Source organism: Callithrix jacchus, chromosome 7 (assembly GCF_049354715.1).
Source record: "Callithrix jacchus isolate 240 chromosome 7, calJac240_pri, whole genome shotgun sequence".
NCBI lineage: Eukaryota > Metazoa > Chordata > Mammalia > Primates > Cebidae > Callithrix > Callithrix jacchus.
In genome coordinates this window covers 69,519,067-69,539,421 of record NC_133508.1, presented here as the reverse complement: position 1 = coordinate 69,539,421, position 20,355 = coordinate 69,519,067, and the positions used below count along the sequence as shown (strand labels likewise).

At 42.4% G+C, this 20,355-nt stretch overlaps 1 protein-coding gene across 6 annotated transcripts in view; it reads left to right on the top strand.

Annotated features, from left to right (window-relative positions):
* Positions 1-19,974, top strand: part of RNF19B (ring finger protein 19B) — a 28,813-nt gene extending 8,839 nt beyond the window's left edge. Inside the window, exons 2-9 of one of the 6 annotated variants that reach the window (XM_035308630.3) lie at positions 5,804-6,009; positions 7,489-7,630; positions 11,062-11,224; positions 11,991-12,105; positions 13,154-13,294; positions 14,656-14,863; positions 17,908-18,039; positions 19,163-19,974. In XM_035308630.3, the coding sequence (XP_035164521.1) occupies positions 5,804-6,009; positions 7,489-7,630; positions 11,062-11,224; positions 11,991-12,105; positions 13,154-13,294; positions 14,656-14,863; positions 17,908-18,039; positions 19,163-19,616 (1,561 nt within the window). In that variant the 3' untranslated portion in view covers positions 19,617-19,974. Of the gene's footprint in view, positions 1-5,803; positions 6,010-7,485; positions 7,631-11,061; positions 11,225-11,990; positions 12,106-13,153; positions 13,295-14,655; positions 14,864-17,907; positions 18,040-19,112 lie in introns of all 6 variants that reach the window. The other 5 variants (XM_035308634.3, XM_035308629.3, XM_035308632.3 and 2 more) reach the window with 5 other exon arrangements.
* The last annotated feature ends 381 nt before the right edge of the window (positions 19,975-20,355 follow it).

The window sequence follows — 20,355 nt, the reverse complement described above, 5'->3', positions numbered from 1 at the left end:
AGTGTACTGGCACAATCTCAGCTCACTGCAACCTCCACCTCCTGGACTGAAGCCATCCTCCCACCTCAGCCTCCTGAGTAGTTGGGACTACATGCATGCACCACCATGCCTGGCTAATTTTTGTATTTTTTTTTTTGTAGGGATGAGTTTCTGCCATGTTGCGCAGACTGATCTCTAACTCCTGAGCTTAAGTAATCCACCCACCTCAGCCTCCCAAAGTGCTGGAATTACAGGTGTGATCCACTGTGCCCAGGCGAGGTTTTTTCCAACTATTGGGGAAGAAGATTACCCTATTCAGAACTTAGGGGGTTACTGCTAAAATGGGTTTATATGAAATTTTAGGATTAGGTTACAGTACCTGGCATATAATAAGCCAATAAATAAATAGATACATTGCAAAGACTGCTTTAGAGCAGAGTGATAGCCTAGGAGAAGACCTAGAATGCCCTGGGGAAAGTCAGACAACCAAAACAAGAGAGAGTCTCTGTCCTTCATGCAATACAGATATTTTGAGCATGAACCAGTATACTAGACTGAGATTAAAAAGTGGATGATATGGCTGGGCACAGTGGCTCACGCCTGTAATCCCAACACTTTGGAAGGCGGGTGGATCACTAGGTCAGGAGCTCAAGACCAGCCTGGCCAAGATGGTGAAACCCCATCTCTACTAAAAAATAAAAATTTAAAAAATTAGCCAGGCGTGGTGGCGGACGCCTGTAATCCTAGCTACTCAGGAGGCTGAGGCAGAGGGTTGCTTAAACCTGGGAGGTGGAAGTTGCAGTGAGCTGATATCATGCCACTGCACTTCAGCCTGGGTGACAGAACGAGACTCTGTCTCAAAAAAAAAAAAAAAGTGAATGCTACGTCTCCTTAAGTCCAGTGTGGTTTGGGAGGCAAGCATGGAAACAGTTACAATATAATGTGATAAGGGTTATAAAATAATTGTGTACACCCACAACTTAGGCAACCAGCTGCCTAGAGAGGTTAAGTATATTTTACAGAGAAGATGACACTTGTGTTGGTTCTTAAATGGGTACTTGTCAGGGCATGAAGTAAGGACAAGACATTTCTAGGTAGAAGGAATAGCATATGTAAAGGCCAGGAAGGCCGGGCGCGGTGGCTCAAGCCTGTAGTCCCAGCACTTTGGGAGGCCAAGGCGGGTGGATCACGAGGTCAAGAGATCGAGACCATCCTGGTCAACATGGTGAAACCCCGTCTCTACTAAAAATACAAAAAAATTAGCTGGGCATGGTGGCATGTGCCTGTAATCCCAGCTACTAAGGAGGCTGAGGCAGGAGAATTGCCTGAACCCAGGAGGCGGAGGTTGCGGTGAGCCAAGATTGCTCCATTGCACTCCAGCCTGGGTAACAAGAGCAAAACTCTGTCTTAAAAAAAAAAAAAAAAAGGCCAGGAAGTAGGACAGACTATGCGATGTTTTTATACCATGCATCTTTCAGGAAAAGATCTCACATGCAGTTTTAGAACATGTTTAGCTACATTTTATTGTGGCAAGTACCTATACCTCCATTTGGTGGAATAGAAGCTAAGGTTTGGATATATATTTTTTTTTTTGAGACAGAGTTTGTCTCTTGTCCAGGTTGGAGTGCCATGGCACAATCTTGGCTCACTGCAACCTCTGCCTCCCCAGTTCAAGCAGTTCTCCTGCCTCAGCCTCCCGAGTAGCTGGGATTACAGGCATGCGTCACCACACCTGGCTAATTTTTGCATTTTTAGTAGAGGCAGGATTTCACCATGTTGGCCATGCTGGTCTTGAACTCCTGACCTCAGGTGATCCACCTGCCTCAGCCTCCCAAAGTGCTGGGATTACGGGCATGCGCCACCATGCCCAGCTGGTTTGGAGATTTTAATAGCTCCGTGTCATGAAGCATGAGTCAGAGGCAAGAGCTCATCAGACCAGGTACCCACAAACAGGAATGCCAAATCTTATGCCCTAAGTAGTTCTGTGCCATAGTAATTAATAGATTGCTGTGGAATCATGAGTATTTGAGGGGGTTATTTTCCTTCCTTGGGCACCAGATTACACACTCAAAATTGACATCGTCAGTCCTATCAAATACTCTTCTTTTTTAAAAATAAAAAATGGGCCAGCGGCATAGTGGCTCACACTTGTAATCCCAGCACTTTGGGAGGCGGAGGCAGGTGGATCACTTGAGGCCAGGAGTTCAAGACCAGGCTGGCCAACATGGTGAAACCCCCTCTCTACTAAAAATACAGAAAAATTAGCTGGCCGTGATGGCAGGTGCCTTTAAGCCCAGTACTTAAGAGGCTGAGGCAGGAGAATCGCCTAAATCTGGGAGGCAGAGGTTGCAGTGAGCCGAGATCGTGCCATTGCACTCCAGCCTGGGCAACAAGAGCAAAACTCCATCTCAAAAAAAAAAAAGAAGTAGTAGTAGGGTCTGGGAGGAATGTTAATAAACATCTACTTTTGCCATTTGAGGTAGGAATGGATGATGAAGTGTTCAGGGCTCCCTATTGGCTGTCCACTTAATTTGTTAACTTTAGAAGTTAACTTAATTCTTCTCTGAGGTCATCCAGTAACTTTCCAATTTAATGCAAAATAAGAAGTAAATCAGTTTCTCGAGGAGACTTGTTTATCTTTAGTAGTTATTTTGCAGCTAGGTGGGGTAAATTTGCTCAGAACTCCTACAGGATATGAATCATTTACATTCATAGGTTGACCCATTCTCACTTTGTTATTTCTAAGAAGAGTTTTAATACAGCTGCATTATATAACATAGGGGTTATGTTATCATTTATATTTTCAGCATCAGTCTCAGATCAATTTGCAGAATCTATGGTAAATGTTAGAACTTGAGTTGCCATGATTAACATCGAATATACCTTCAAATAAACAAGCAAACTGTAGAATAAATCCCAGAAATGTTATGAGTGTTTTGCACAAGTTATTTGAGATCTTTGAATATTGGGTTAGAGTGTGGAATAGAGGACAGAATGCAGATGGCAACACAGAAACCTGCAGTTACTGATCTTTTTAAAAACTGTGTGATAGACCAAGCTTGGTGGCTCACATCTGTAATCCCAGTGCTTTGGGAGGCCAAGGTGAGAGGGTTGCTTGAAGACAGGAGTTTCAGACCTGCCTGGGCAACAAAGCAAGACTGACCCCATTTCTACACAAAAAATAAAAATGAAAAAGTAGACTGGGCATGGTGGTATGCACTGCTACCTGGGAGAGTGAGGTGGGATCATTTACGTCCAGGAGTTTCAGGTTGCAGCAGTGAGCTATCATCATCACACCACTGTCCACAAGCTGAGAGACAGAGTAAGACCTTGTCTCCTTTAAAAAAAAAAAAAAAATTATGTGATGAAACTTTCATAATTTTCCATTTGTTTCCATTTATTTATTTATTTTCAGACAGGATCTTGCTCTGTCACCCAGGCTAGAGTGCAGTGGTACAAACATAGCTCACTGGAGCCTCAACCTCCTGGCCTCAAGCAATCCTTCCATCTCAGTCTCCCAAGCAGCTGTGACTGCAGGCATGTGCTGCCACCATTTTTTTTTTTTGGCAGAATTTTGCTCTAGTTGCCCAGGCTGGAGTGCAGTAGGCACCATCTCCGCTCACTGCAACCTCCACCTCCCGGGTTCAAACGATTCTCCTGCCTAAGCCTCCCAAGTAGCTGGGACTACAGGCGTGCATCAATATGTCCAGCTAATTTTTGTGTTTTTAGTAGAGACAGGGTTTCACTATGTTGGCCAAGCTGGTCTCGAACTCCTGCCCTTGTGATCCACCCGCCTCAGCCTCCCCAAAGTGCTGAGATTACAGGCGTGAGCCACTGTACCTGGACTTTTGTTTGTTTTTTTAAGAGAAAAGGTCTCGTTGCTATGTTGCCCAGGCTGGCCTCAAAATCTGGCCTGAGCGATATTCATGCCTCAGTGTCCCAAAGCGCTGAGATTATGGGCATGAGCCACCTCACCTGACTAAAATTTTATTTTATTCAAGTATTATATTGTCTTGTTAGAGTAATCTGAGCATTTAATTGACATATTTGGAATTAATCAGAAAGGCTAATAGTTACATAAATCTATTGGATTTTTTGTGTGTGTGAGACTAATTCTTGGTAAATGAACATGAACTACAAGAGATGGTTGACATTAGTGCTGATAAAGTCTGAATCTTCACATAAAGAATATGTATCACAGCTGAGCCCAGTGGCCTGTAATCCCAGCACTTTGGGAGGCTAAAGCAGGCGAATCACCAAAGGTCAGGAGTTCGAGACCAGCCTTGCCAACATGGTGAAGCCCCATCTCTACTAAAAATACAAAAAAAAAATTAGCCAGGCATGATGGCAGGCACCTATAGTCCCAACTACTCTGGAGGCTGAGGCAGGAGAATCACAAACCCGGGAGGCAGAGATTGTAGTGAGCCAAGATCACACCGCTACACTCCATCATGGGTGACAGAGCGAGACTTTGTCTCAAAAAAAAAAAAAAAAAAAAATGTGTCAGAAGAGAGGAAGGGAGATGTGGACTTAATGCTATTAATTTATAAGATAGAGGCATGGTATTCTTGTATTCTGGAGCCTATCAAGACATTTCAAAGTATAGATTTGAATAGGAAAAGCATGGAAAGATAAGATGAACTTTCAAGAGGAGATGCTGATCATAAGTCCATTTAGGGTTATTGTCTTTGTGACTACGGTCAGACGAGCTTTGCTGTGGAACTTAAGAATGAAAAAGTAGCATGGTGGCTCTCACCTGTAATTCCAGCGCTTTGGGAGGCTGAGGTAGGCTGATTGCTTGAGCCCGGGAGCTTGAGACCAGCCTGGGCAAAATGGCAAAACCCCATCTCTACACAAATTACAAAAATTAGCCAAGTGTGGTGGTGCACACCTGTAGTCCCAGCTACTCTGGAGGCTGAGGCAAGAGGATCGCTTGAGCCTGGGATTCAGAAGTTGCAGTGAGCCAAAATTGTACCACTTCATTCCAGCCTGGGTGACAGAGTGAAACCCCATCTCAAAAAAAAAAAAAAGAGAAAAAAGAAATTTGAAACTTGCTTTAGTTTTTGTGATAGCTCTTTATTTAACTAATATTCTGTTTCTTCATATAAACAAATACTAATCTCTCTACATATAGCAAACTATCAAAAGGAAATAGTTTTGCACCTTGTTATTTATGATACTTGCTATGACAAACTACTCCTAAAGCAGTTTCAGCTATGACTAAATAAATGCTAGAAATCCAGGATAAATATAATACTCCACTTCCATTTTTTTCTTCTTCATCCACTTCCATGTTTTAAAGGAAATAAATGATTTGTGTTTTTGGAATCTCACGAAACTTACGGCCGGGCATGGTGGTTTGTGCCTGTAATCCCAGCACTTTGTGAGGCTGAGGCAGGTGGATCACCTGAAGTCAGGAGTTTGAGACCAGCCTGGACAACATGGTGAAACCCGTCTCTACTAAAATACAAAAGCATTAGCAGGACGTGGTGGCTTGTGCCTGTAATCCCAGCTACTAGGGAGCCTGAGGCAGGAGAATCTCTTAAACCCAGGAGGTGGAGGTTGCAGTGACTCGAGATTGTGCCACTGCACTCCAGCCTGGGTGACAGAGCAAGACTCTGAAAAAAAGAAAAAAAATGAAATTTACTTTCTTACATGGGTTATATTTTACAGTTGGTCAAATGTGCTTATGTGTATGTGTGTGTATTCTTTCCTCTGTATCATATGTGATAGTGGGGTAGTACCAGTGTTAACAGTGATAAATACTCTGTTTTGGTTAGATCGTTCTTACCTTACTGGTATCTCTTCCTGTTTCCTTACCTAGTTATGCTGTTATTGCCTATGGCTGTGCCAGCTGCCCGAAGCTAACTTGTGAGAGGGAAGGCTGCCAGACCGAGTTCTGCTACCACTGCAAGCAGATATGGCATCCAAATCAAACATGCGATATGGCCCGTCAACAGAGGGCCCAGAGTTTACGAGTTCGGACCAAACACACTTCAGGTCTCAGTTATGGGCAAGAATCTGGACCAGGTATAAGTTGGCATTATCTAATTGTCTCTTTATTTGGTATTTCATGATGTGAGCCCAAATCTGAAAGAGATTATCTTATTGTATAACCCAAGTACTCCAAAGGATCAGAAAGCAGAAAATATCATTTGGTAATACTTTCAATATTATAATAGAGATAGAGTAGGTTATCCAACCCATATAAAATTGAAATGCAACAAAATTGAATTGTGTAGTTCCTACTTTCTTAGTAATATGTCTCAGATTGGAGAGCAATTAGTTCGTTTTGTTTTGCCAAGGGCTTTTTCAAAACTTTGATTGTGAACAGAAAGACATTTAATTAGTATTAAACCTATACTGTTTGCCTTCAAGCTGTAAGTGCATCACTGCCTTTGGAAGTAGAGTACAGATGGAATAAAAGGAAACAATATTAGTATAGATTAATGATTAACTTTGAAAGGAGGAATGTCACACGTTCGGCTCCAACCTTGACAAGTCAGAGTAAACCTATTTTAAAATGTCAGTGGATTTATTACTTTGTACTTTATTTTACTGATGTCATTTGGGAGAGGCTGGTAGGAAAGATTTTTGCCATTTACTTTTTCCTGACACAGCATAATTTCCTAAATTGTCATTTTTTTAGGATAGTTCATAGCTTGCTGTGAAGATTATCAAGTATATGCTACATAGTATACCTAGTTGTTTTTAGGTTTTGAATTTGAAAGTATTATGGGAAGGGATTGTGGGCTATGTTAACGGCAAATCACTGATACGTGTTGAATCTGAAAAATAAATTTTCCAAAATTAAGTCTTTCAAAATGTAAAGCTGGCTGTGCCCGGTGGCTCATGCCTATAATCCTAGCACTTTGGGAGGCCGAGGCAGTTGGATCACAAGGTCAGGACATCACAACCATCCTGGCTAACACAGTAAAACGGGGTCTCTACTAAAAATACAAAAAATTAGCTGACATGGTGGCACGCGCCTATAGTCCCAGCTACTCAGGAGGCTGAGGCAGAATAATCGCTTGAATCCAGGAGGTGGAGGTTGCAGTGACTCGAGATTGTGCCACTGCACTCCAGCCTGGTGACAGAGCAAGACTCAGTATCCAAAAAAAAAAAAATAGTAAAGCTAATTCTAGGCTGCAGGCTATTAGGATTCTTCTTTTAAAAATCTGCCAGCCTATTAACTGGTAGAAATTTATTTTTCTTGGAAACATCTTTCTTCCTAAGGAAGTCTCCTTGCTAGAGTTGGTTTAAGTGCTGTGTAAGATGCCAGTTGTTGGGATAGGCAGCTCAATATGAGACAGGATTCATTTTATGAAAATTCCTGAGGTCTAGACATAGCCAGTTTTCCAGTAAAGTGGGTTGTACAGTTTGGAGTGTTCAGTGAAGAGTTCTTGACTGCTGCCTCATTTCTTACATATACTCCTTGGAATAATTAAATCAAACTGGGTTTAACTGGGGATGTTTTACTACCCATTCTTCCTCCCTGGCTCATAGCAGATGACATCAAGCCATGCCCACGATGCAGTGCTTACATTATCAAGATGAATGATGGAAGCTGTAATCACATGACTTGTGCAGTGTGTGGCTGCGAATTCTGCTGGCTTTGTATGAAAGAGATCTCAGACTTGCATTACCTCAGGTAAGATGGGAAATGCATCTGTTGCTTTAGTAGTCTTATTTTCTTACTGATTTAGGGAAAAGGATTTCAAAGAGACTCAGCCATTCTCTCGTTACAGATTTTTTTTTTTGAGACGGAGTTTCGCTGTTGTTACCCAGACTGGAGTACAATGGCACGATCTTGGCTCACTGCAACCTCCGCCTCCTGGATTCAAGCAATTCTCCTGCCTCAGCTTTCCAAGTAGCTGGGACTACAGGCGCGCACCACCATGCCCAGCTAATTTTTGTATTTTTAGTAGAGACAGGGTTTCACCTTGTTGACCAGGATGGTCTCGATCTCTTGGACCTCGTGATCCACCTGCCTCGGCCTCCCAAAGTGCTGGGATTATAGGCGTGAGCCACCGCGCCCAGCCTCTCGTTACAGATTAAGGAAGCTGTGAAAAGTTCTTCTGACAGTTTTCTCTTATATTTACACCAGCTGCTATTCTAGATCTTTCTACCTTTCTTTGCTTTGCTTTTTTTTTTTATTAGTTGGAGAATCCCTCTGGTTATACCCAGGCTGGAGTGTAGTGGTGTGATCTTGGCTCACTGCTACCTCTGCCTCCCAGGTTCAAGCAATTTTCCTGCCCCAGCCTCCCAAATAGCTGGGATTACAAGCGCCCACCACCATGCCTGGCTAATTTTTGTATTTTTAGTAGAGATGGGGTTTCATGTTGGCCAGGCTGGTCTTCAACTCCTGACCTCAGGTGATCCACCCGCCTCAGCCTCCCAAAGTGCTGGAATTATAAGTGTGAGCCACCATGCTCAGCCTCTTTCTTTGCTTTTATACATGCCATATTCTAGGTAGTCTGGACTTGCTCTTCCCTTTTTGCTGTCTTGCCTCTATACGTGTTCATGTTCTTTCCTTTGCCTAGAATGCTTTCTGCCCACCTTCCAGTATCCTCCTTTTATCTCAACTTGTGCAGTTCTTATCCTTTAAGAACCACTTAAATGCCATTTCATCCATGATGCCTCTCCTTTTTCTCCCTCATTCTTTGACTTTCTTTTATCTTTTGTCATAAGTATTATCAGTACTTTATGTGTGATACCCTGCTTTTTGCCAGCTAAAACTAACTCTCCTTTTCCCTGACTAAAAGCTGTTCAGGCTTTATGTTAGCCTTTTTTAAGCTGAGCAGACTTCATCTTGGCTTCTTCATTTTTGTAACCTTCTCCCCATTAGTATATAACTATAGTAAAACAAGGTCAGACTGACTCTGGGCACCCAGAAATGCCTTTGTTGATAAGAGGCCGAGTAAAGTGGTATCAGCAGAGCCTGGATATGCAGCTGCAGTGAGTGCCTAGAGCCTGCCTTATCTATAAGTTTATGTCTTTCATGACAGCTGTACTCCTCACACCTGGCACTGTTTTCTTATATATCAGTTTTTCTTTTTAACTTTTTGCTTGCTCTGCCTTTGTGAAAACTTTGTTTCAGCTAGGTCCCCCCCTTCCTGTTAAAACTAGTATATAAAAGACCACCTAACTTTTTCTTTGGGGCTGAGAGAATTTTGGGCGTTAGCCACTCTCAGTCGCTGGCTTAATAAAGGACTCATAATTCATTCTCAGAGCGTGGCGCACTCCTTGACTCGCTCGGGTACAACATATGCTTCACGCACATGTCTTATCTTACTAAATTGTAAGTATCTTGAGGCTAGAGTTGTGACCTTTTTTTTTTTTTTTTTGAGACGGAGTTTCGCTCTTGTTACCCAGGCTGGAGTGCAATGGCGCAATCTTGGCTCACTGTAACCTCTGCCTCCTGGGTTCAGGCAATTCTTCTGCCTCAGCCTCCTGAGTAGCTGGGATTACAGGCACGCGCCACCACGCCCAGCTAATTTTTTTTGTATTTTTAGTAGAGACGGGGTTTCACCATGTTGACCAGGATGGTCTCGATCTCTTGACCTTGTGATCCACCCACCTCGGCCTCCCAAAGTGCTGGGATTACAGGCATGAGCCACCGCGCCCAGCAGAGTTGTGACCTTTTTATAGCTTTTTGCATTTAGTGAATTTTCAAGGAATTCATTGAGTGATTTTTTTTTTTTAAGACAAGAGTTTTGCTCTGTTGCCCAGGCTGGAGTGCAGTGGCTCAATCTCAGCTCACTGCAGCTATCACCTCCTGAGTTCAAGTGATTCTCCTGCCTCAGCCTCCTGAGTAGCTGAGATTACAGGTGCCCGCCACCACACTGGCTAATTTTTGTATTTTTATATTTTTAGTAGAGACAGGGTTTCACCATGTTGGCCAGGCTGGTCTCGAACTCCTAACCTCAGGTGATCCACCCACCTCGGCCTCCCAAAGGATTACAGGCATGAGCCACTGTGCCCAGACTCATTGAACAAATATTAAAATATTGTTCTGGAGGAGTTGGTATTTACAAACAAAATGTTATTATTTACAAGCGCTCATTGTGTAAATGAAACAACACCTTCATTTCCAATTTGTCAAACATTTGAGTGCTTATATGTACTAGTCATTGGGGACATAGAGGTGAATAAGATATGATCCCTATTTTCTTTTTTTTTTTTTTTTTTTTTTTGAGACAGAGTCTCACTTTGTTGTCAGGCTGGAGTGCAGTGGCATGATCTCGGTTCACTGCAACCTCTGCCATCTGGGTTGAAGCAATTCTCTTACCTCAGCCTCCCGAGTAGCTGGGACTACTTGTGGCCTACCACACCCAGCTAATTTTTATATTTTTAGAGATGGGGTTTCACATGTCGGCCAGGATGGTCTCCCTCTCTTGACCCTGTGATCCGCCCACCTCAGCCTCCCAAAGTGCTGAGATTACAGGCGTGAGCCACCACATCTGGCCATGATCCCTATTTTCAAAATTGCTTATCCCATCTAGTAGAGAAGACAGCACAAAGAGAATGGGCAAAAATGGTTGGGCTCAGAAGGACTGATTATAAAAGTAGCCAAACTCAGAATACCAAGCTGATACAAAGGGTATGATGAGATATTTTTATATCCTTTCCCAGAAACATGGTTTGCAGTATCTATTAGGTGTGGTAGGACATATGCTAAGAAAACTACACAAATCAGAAAACTACGTTAGCTGCATGGTGCAGTGTGTCTGGATGGGATGGCAAGTGCATGAGACTATACAGAATCCCAAGTATTGTCACTCATGGAAGCTAGATAAGTTTTGGTAGGTTCGGGAAGATAGAATTCAGCAGAGAAGAATAGAAAAGGAGTCTCAAGTCTGGAAGCCTGTCTTTATAACAACAACCAAAAAAGTTAAAGAGTGCAGAGCTCTAATAGTCTGGCCTTGTCCTTTGCTCTCCCTTGTGTAATATATTCATTTCTTCTAACCTATTCTGTTAATCACTCTTGTTGAAAAGAAGGCTGTTGCTGTTATCAAGCCCTCTGATAACAATAGCTGAATTTGTAATGTTGACATTAACTTCAGTCTGTTTCCCCTGCAGCCCCTCTGGCTGTACATTCTGGGGCAAAAAGCCATGGAGCCGTAAGAAGAAAATTCTTTGGCAACTGGGCACGTTGATTGGTGCTCCAGTGGGGATTTCTCTCATTGCTGGCATTGCCATTCCTGCCATGGTCATCGGCATTCCTGTTTATGTTGGAAGGAAGGTAAGAAAGACATGTTGGTTTCTGTGCTTGTTTCATAGGTTTGTTGGTAAAGGTTTGAGAGAAGTGGGAAGGAGCTACATTTCAGAGCTGCCTGAAAACCAACTGGTTCTTAGATAAAAATAACCTTAATTTCTTAAATGGATTTTCATAAACCCCCATGAGATCTGAAAGTTCTTATTAACATCCTGGGCCTGGCTTGTCTCAGGGACTTAAAGGTAGAATTCTGGGCTGGGCATGGTGGCTCACATCTGTAATATGTGGCCTAGCACTTTGGGAGGCCAAGGCGGGTAGATCAGTTGAACCCAGGAGTTTGAGACCAGCCTGGGCAACAAGGCAAAAAACCCGTCTCTACCAAAAAAAATAGAAAAATTAGCTGGGTATGGTAGTGTGTGCCTGTAGTCCCAGCTACTAGGAAGGCTGAAGTGAGAGGATTGCTTGAACCCAAGGAGACAGAGGTTGCAGTGAGCAAAGATCGCACCACTGCACTCCAGCCTGCGTGACAGACTCCAAAAAAAAAAAAAAAAAAAGAAGAAGGTAAAACGCTTATTTCATTCCCCTGAGTTATTTTGTCTCTTTTTGGATTAACTTTGTCTGTATTAGTTTATATTTTCCAGGTCTGAGTTAGGTTGTGAAAAATGCCTATTTGGGGTGGAGGATATATTTTAATATAGGTAACTTACAAGTGAATATTCACCTGTCCTTTTTTCCTCTGGCAAAAGATTGATGTCCTAACCTGCTAACCTGGATTTTCTTTTTTTATTCTTAGATTCATAGCAGGTATGAGGGAAGGAAAACCTCCAAACACAAGAGAAATTTGGCTATCACAGGAGGAGTGACTCTGTCGGTCATTGCATCCCCAGTTATTGCTGCAGTTAGTGTTGGTAAGCCACTCAGGACCACACCTCTTCTCTCTCAGCTTTCTGATGATAGCAGTTTAGCCAGATGGCCAGATGTTTCTCAAAGACGCCTGCATTTAATGCCAATCTACCTTGATAGTTAACTCCGTTAGGTACCATGATTATGATTATTTTTTAGTTTTTCAGCCACGCCAAATTATATTAGAGTGTGTGATCTTTTGTTCTTAAGTTAGTGCCTAGAACTCCATTTGGCACATAGAAAAGGCTGAATTAAAGAAACTTATTTTAAGCCCTAGTTTTCACCTTTCATCTTCCTTCTCCTCTACTTGCCATGAAATTCACAAAACAAAATTACTTTTGTAATGTAATTACAAAAGGTTTGTTTAATGCCTCACATTATTTTGGGAGGCATAAGAGTTTGTTTTAGAATAATAATAGTGTAACTGACACTTAATATGGCTCTTCATGTGCCAGGAGTGGTTCTGAGACTTTTGCATATATTTAATCCTCACAATCCTTCACAAAAGGAAGGACAATTTTAATAGAAAGGTGCAGTAATTTTCCCAAGGTCACTTAGCTGGGACATGAGTCAAGGCAATCTGCCTTCAGATCCTGTGCTCTTAACAGCTAAGCCATTCTACTTCACACAGCGATACGATGTTGGAATTAGCATCCTGTGGAGATCCTAAACTCCAGACAGTAGTCACTTATTTAATATTTGATTTCTGATTGGCTCAATTGGGTTAGCATTTCAGCAGTGATTAGAAGAGGAGAAAATGAAAGCAACATATATTTACTGTGGAAGGCCCAGTACTTACATTCTCATTTGATTATTGATAACCCTGGGAAGATAGGTCCAAGGTTGTACAGCTAGTAAATGGAGCCAAGAATCTAATCCAGACCTTTGATTTCTAGTCTGGTCATCATTCTGTTACATCAAGCAGCCTTTTTGGGATAGCCATTTTTCTGTCCGTCTGTATTTATAAAGTGATTTGTCCATGCCAAGGCTGGGAAGAATTCAGGGCACTTGCAACCTAATGGCCCACTGACATGTTTCCTTCTCTTCCCCCAGGTATTGGTGTCCCCATTATGCTGGCATATGTTTATGGGGTTGTGCCCATTTCTCTTTGTCGTGGAGGTGGCTGTGGAGTTAGCACAGCCAACGGAAAAGGAGTGAAAATTGAATTTGATGAAGATGATGGTCCAATCACAGGTAAAAAGCAGGGTGGTTATTTCCATTTGAACTTATGATACACAAGATAAAAATCAGTAAAATTCAGCACATTTTATAGGGAGATTGTCATTGGATTACTTTGGATAATGAGCTTTGTAAGGAGTAAAGTATTTTTAGCTTTTCATTTCTTTGTTCTAAAGTTATTAGGTTAATTCCCCTGGTACTTTCCTCTGTGTGGCAGGTACAAACTAGTAGGATTCCAAGTAACTCCAAGTATGCTGGTAGTAGTGGTGATTATAGTAAAGTCTTTATATCTACACAGTACTTCATTATTTCCAGAGTATTTTACACAGTTATCTCACTTGCTTTTTACAACAAACAGCTCCCTGATGAAGGAGGATGGGGCTCCTTCATCCGTATTCCCCATTTAAATGGGAATTTCTTTCTTTCTTTCTTTCTTTTTTTTTTTTGACCAGTCAAGTACAGTAGTAAAAAAAGAGGGGAAAGAGTAAAACAAGGAGTTCACTCTGTAACTGTGAACAATTTTAAATGGGAATTTCTGTAAGCTTTTGTCTCACTATCTGTTAAGAGCCTCACAGAGCTGAGGCTAAAGCAAGTCTTCTGACTTCTACTTTAATGTGGTTTCTCTTTTACCATAGTAACTAACATAGGGCACAGAGATCCCCAAAAGATTTTCTAGCTTTCTACCAGAAGCTTCCTATTTAAAATCAACACATGACTGGGTGTGGTGGTTCATGCCTATAGTCCCAGCACTTTGGGAGGCCGAGGTGGGCAGATCACCTGAGGTCAGGAGTTCGAGACCAGCCTGACCAACATGGAGAAACCCTGTCTCTACTAAAAATAGAAAATTAGCTGGGCATGTTGGCACATGCCTGTGATCTGAGCTACTCTGGAGGCTGAGACAGAAGAATTGCTTGAACCTGGGAGGCAGAGGTTGCGGTGAGCTGAGATCATGCCATTGCACTCCAGCCTGGGCAACAAGAGCGAAACTACATTTCAAAAAAAAAAAATTAGCATGTGACCTAAACATATTTTTTTAAAATCATGTTTGGTTACATGGAAGCAACAGTGTATTGGAAAGAATAGTGGACTTGGAATCAGAGGACCTTAGACAAGTCATTTAGTTTTAAATTCCAGTTTTCTCATCTAAAATTGAGGCTATTAATGCTTCAAATTTAATACTCAAATAAGTATTAATTACTTATTTGGAGGATTAAATGTGAACAGAATGTTAAAATACCTGATATGTGGTGACTGCACACGGTACCTGTTCATTAAGTGAATACATTAGTATCCTGAAGAGTCATTGCAGGAAAATGCCCTACTGACTGTTTTGATACTCTGCTGTCTTGAATTGAGATGTTTGGTTCTGTCCCCAGTGGCAGATGCCTGGCGAGCCCTCAAGAATCCCAGCATTGGGGAAAGCAGCATCGAAGGCCTGACTAGTGTATTGAGCACTAGTGGAAGCCCTACAGATGGACTGAGTGTTATGCAAGGTCCTTACAGCGAAACAGCCAGCTTTGCAGCCCTCTCAGGGGGCACACTGAGTGGCGGCATTCTCTCCAGTGGCAAGGGAAAATACAGCAGGTAAACAAATAGATAATTTCTGACAGAAATGGTTAGAATTATAAGAAGTAACACATTGAGCCATTTCTCTGTGCCAGGCTTGTGACATATATCATCTTTCTTTGATTTAATTGTTGCTGTTTTTGTTTGTTTTACTTTTACAAATAGGAAAAAAGCTTAGAAAAAAGGTTACATCAGTTATGCAAAATTCAGTGTTCTTTCCACTGCACCATCGCTGCCTCTATGTAAAGAATAATCCTGACTTCAGATTCTCCCTTGACTACCTGAGGCTGCCTGCTTCAGGAAGGGAGAGCAGGCATTTTTATAGAAATTCTAAAGCTATGTTCTCCATTAGGCTTGTCATTGGCTTTCAGTAGCATTTATACTGTACCATGGCTTATTGATGTTGGGCTTTGGGGGCGGTTTTTTGTTTTTTTTTTTTTTACTCTGTTATCCAAGCTGGAGTGCAGTGGCACAATCATGGCCACCTGCAGCCTCAACCTCCTGGGCTCAAGCAGTCCTATCACCTCAGCCTCCTGAGTAGCTGGGACTACAAGTGCACACACTACACCCAGCTAACTTTTCTAATTTTTTATAGAGATGGGGTCTTGCTCTGTTGCCCAGGCTGGTCTTGAACTCCTGGCCTCAAGCCATCCTCCCAACTCGGCCTCCCGGGGTGCTGGGATTATAGGTATGAGCAATTGCCCCTAGCTGGTTTGTTGATATTGCGATCCTTATTACCTTTCTATTTCCATTTGATAGATAAGGAAAATCAGTTCTATGTACTTGTGTTGAAAATAAGTAAAACTTTGTAACTAAAAAGATTGTGACTTGCTTGGTCATTTCACTAGTTAGGCAGACCAGAGCATATATTTTCAGAGGAGCATCCCATGTTGCCTGAGAAGCAGTTAGTTGAACGCACTGGAGAAGAAAGGCCTACCGAGAGGTAAAGGTGGAACAAAGCAGGATAGGAAAGTAAGGGAGATGGTTGCCTTCAGTTGTCTGAAGGACCATCAACTGAAAAGGATTAGACTTTTATGCCTCATACCAAGAGGTAGATTAAGATGACTTGGCAGAAGCTACAGGGAAACTAATTTTGGTTCAGTATAAAGAATATAGGGAAAAGCGGCAGGGAAGCCCAAAGAGGAAAAAGGATACCTTAGTAGATACTGAGCTGCCTATCCCTGGAAATGTTTACAGTGAGACCAGATGGCCATTTGGCTATTAGAAGGATTCAAGCAACAGATGGCAGGTGGACTGAAACTCACACCTGAGTGCCTGTCAGTCACCTGGGAGCCTCTTAAAAATAGATTTCAGGGCCCTATCCCAGAATGAATAACTTAAAATTTCCCGGAGTGGAACCTAGGGGGTGGTTTGTGTTTTGAAAAACTCGCTGGGTGATTCTAGCACAGCCATTGCATGACCCAGCATCCACCTAAGCAGGTGGCCTTTCTGAAAGACTCTTCCAACTCAGAGTGATTCTTTGGCAGACCTGAAACTAGAACTCAGGTCTCTGACACTATGCACTTTCCATTGAACTCCCTCATTTCCCTGGGCCTTGGCACATTTTTGAAGGGCACCTGAGCAAAGGCTCAGGCAGTAGGATGGAGGCTGCTTGAATGTGCAGCTGCAGGCTGCTATTGACCTGTCTGCGCATCTCATGACTCTGGTTGTGTCTTGTCAGGGGATCCCGCCCCCACATGCTGGCATATTCACTGCTGTGCTTTCTTAAAACCAACACCCCTGTAAATAAGCAGACAGACATAATTGGAGACTGACTTGCTGAAACTGCAGCTTAGCCAGTCCAGCTGTTCTAGTTCTGTGTAAGCCTTTCTTTTATAGGAAGTGAATGAGTCAGATGGGTTTGACTGTGAAACCCATTAAGAGGAAATACTTAAGTGTGCAACAAAGTGATGTTGAAGCCAAGGAAGGAAATAGTTATGAGCTCTGAGACACCATTTGGAAAGTTTCCTGCTCCAAGAGGAGGGAAGAGGTTGGCTCATTTATGTCCTTCAGTCTCATGATGCCCTGGAGGTAATTTGATTGTTAAATGTTTGATTTCCTATTAGGTGCCAGGCAGGGAAGGTAAAGTGTGAATGAGTTGTGGTCTCTTCTTTTGTGGAGTTAACAGAGGAGTGAGAGATGCATAAATTGATAAAATAAGTAGGCAGGGCCCGAGTGATGGCTCCTGCCTGTAATCCCAACCTCAGAGGCAGAGGCAGGCAGATCACCTGAGGACAGGAGTTTGAGACCAGCCTGGCCAACATGATGAAACCCTGTCTCTACTAAAAATACAAAAATTACCTGGGTGTGGTGGTGGGCACCTGTAATCCCAGCTACTTGGGAGGCTGAAGCAGGACAATCGCCTGAACCTAAGGGGCAGAGGTTGAGATTGTGCCACTGCACTCCAGCCTGGGCGAGTAAGTAGGCAGGTGCTGTGGGAGCACTTAGCAAGAAATGAATGGTTTGCTGGGATAATGAGGGGAAGTGATATTTCCTTTGTTGTTAAGGACTGAGTGTAATTTTGGTAGACAATTTCTAGAGAGACAGAATAGCATGTACAAAGTCATGGAAGTATAAAATGTATAGGTATTTAAAGAAAAAAATTCAGAGTGACTATGATTTCAGATCTATAGTGAGTGATGGAACTGGACAGAGTCTCCTGGCAGATCAGGAAAACCTTAAATGCCTGTTGGCAGTAGGGAGCCAAGAGTTAGAGAATTATTAAAGTGATTGGGTCTTTGTTCACACTGGCACTGTACTAGAGGTTGTTTGACTTGGACTTAAGGGCTACTGGAGAGGGAGCCCAATGTAGTCATTCAGGCAGGAGATGATGAGAACCTGAAGTTAAGCAGTAGCTATGGGGATAGAAAGGAGGGGATGATTTCAATAGATGTTTAAGAGAAAAAATGTCTGAGCATCTATTTGCGCTGTTTGACAATTGGAGAAGATCAGACAGATAACCGCAATTTGCAAGAGAATAATGGACGAGATGTGTGCCAGGAAGTAGACTGTCATGGAATACCCAGGTCTCATATTAACTTGAACGTCCCCTCTTTACACAGGTTAGAAGTTCAAGCCGATGTCCAAAAGGAAATTTTCCCCAAAGACACAGCCAGTCTTGGTGCAATTAGTGACAACGCAAGCACTCGTGCTATGGCCGGTTCCATAATCAGTTCCTACAACCCACAGGACAGGTATGTGAACAGTCAGATGTCCAGGAGAGGTTGCATTTTTTGGTTGGGTACTAGGTCTTCAGAAGTTGAGTGCCTCATGGTAGGGCTCTATGTACTACTTTGTGGGATATATAGTGTAACCTGTGAATTCATTTGAGCAAGTTCTTGGTACTAGAGTGTTTGACATCTCTTGATTCTTCTTGTTAGCACTTGATTTTTAGAGATGTCTTTTCTTTCTTCCTTTTAGATATTTTTTTCATTTTTTTCTCTTTTTTTTTTCTTTTAGTCTTTCTTGGCTATTACAACAGTGTATAATAGCATGGAATTTAAAGAGCTAGATTGGTGTTCATTGATGTCTGTGAGTCTAGGTTTTCTGTTTGCCCTTTGTTTGATAGGGTTCTCATAGTCTCTTTCTCTTTCATTTTGAGAAACTAGTATATCTGGGATGGTGTGATGGTGGTACTCCCACTGTAGGTATTCTGGCTTCTTCTACTTGTGGTATAGTAGTAAAACGCTTTTACTTTTATATTTTGAGTAAGCTAGTGTGGGGCTCTGACCCTTAGTTGGATTTTGGAAGCTCTTTCTATATGTTTAAAGAGATTGGCTGAGGTATATGTGTGTGTACATATGTAGTTAAATCAGCAAAAAGGATCTAATTACTCTTCTCCATCTCATTTATTTTTATTTTTATTTTTTAGAGACAGGGTGTTGCTCTGTCAACCAGGCTGGAGTGCAGTGACACAATCATAACTCACTGCAGCCTTGAACTCCTGGGCTCAAGCAGTCTTCCCATCTCAGCTTCCCGAGTAGCTGGAAGTACAGGCATGTGCATCCATGCTCAGTTAATTTTTTTATTTTAGAAACAGGATCTCACTTTGTTGCCCAGGCTGGTCTCAAACTCCTGGGCTCAAGGGATCCTCCCACCTCGACCTCCCAAAGTACTGGGGTTATAGGCATGAGCCATCGCATCCAGTCTCCATCTCATTTGAGTGTTAAATTAAAATTTTATTTTTGTAAAATGTGAGCTCAGTTCACTGTTTATCTATCTTTTTGAAATTCCTAATCCTGAACCCACAAACTGCTTTTACCAACAGGTTTAGCATGACCCATGCATGACTCAGCAAAGTGGATTTTGTCTCCACAGAGAATGCAACAATATGGAAATCCAAGTGGACATTGAAGCCAAACCAAGCCACTATCAGCTGGTGAGTGGAAGCAGCACGGAGGACTCACTCCATGTTCATGCTCAGATGGCAGAGAATGAAGAAGAAGGTACTGGTGGTGGAGGCAGTGAAGAAGATCCCCCCTGCAGACACCAAAGCTGTGAACAGAAAGACTGCCTGGCCAGCAAACCTTGGGACATCAGCCTGGCCCAGCCTGAAAGCATCCGCAGTGACCTAGAGAGCTCTGATACACAGTCAGATGATGTTCCAGACATCACCTCAGATGAGTGTGGCTCCCCCCGCTCCCATACCGCAGCCTGCCCCTCGACCCCCAGAGCCCAAGGGGTACCGAGCCCAAGTGCCCATATGAACCTCTCTGCCCTAGCTGAGGGACAGACTGTCTTGAAACCAGAAGGTACAGAAGCCAGAGTATGAAATGGAATGAATGCTCCTGTTCTGAGAAGCACACTTGCTACTGCATCTTTTTGATTTTTTTTTTTTTTTTTTTTTTTGCAAGGGGTAGGGATTTATGTATTTTATTTCAGAGATTCTCTGGTCACCGGTTTTCTCCAGGGAAATTCTGAGAAATTCACAGCTTCTTACCAGATAAAACATGAAAAGTTTGCCGTTAGTCCCCCTCTCCCCTCCCTCTTTTTAGTTTTAATTTATTGGTTAAACTGATGACGGCAATCTGTGAGGTGTGTCAAAGAGTGTACATATGTATGTGTGTATATTGAATGCTAAGCATATTACTGAAAGACACATTTTAATAAAGATTTCTGTCATAATTCAACTTACCTCATTTTCTTGGCTTGGATAGTCCTACAGAGCCAAGTGTTTGATTGAAATAGAGCACCATCTTTGACAGTCTCTAGACCTGAATTTTTCTAATCCCAGGGAAAGATTGTATTCAAATCCAACCACAGTAGTCATCTATAAACCTATGACTCCTCATGACAGGAAGCAAATCTAGGCTTGTTTTGGACTTGGTAGTCAGACTGAAGAATTATTAGCTGAGTCAGCTGAATAGGGAAGCAGTAGATTAAAACTAACCTTGTTTGCCCTCTAGCGGCAGCTGTGCAGTTTACTCTAAAAGTTTTATCTACCCTTTACTGCATTATAGTCACTATTAGTTATATGCTTCAGAGGAGGGAAGGAATGGCAGTCCCAGGTA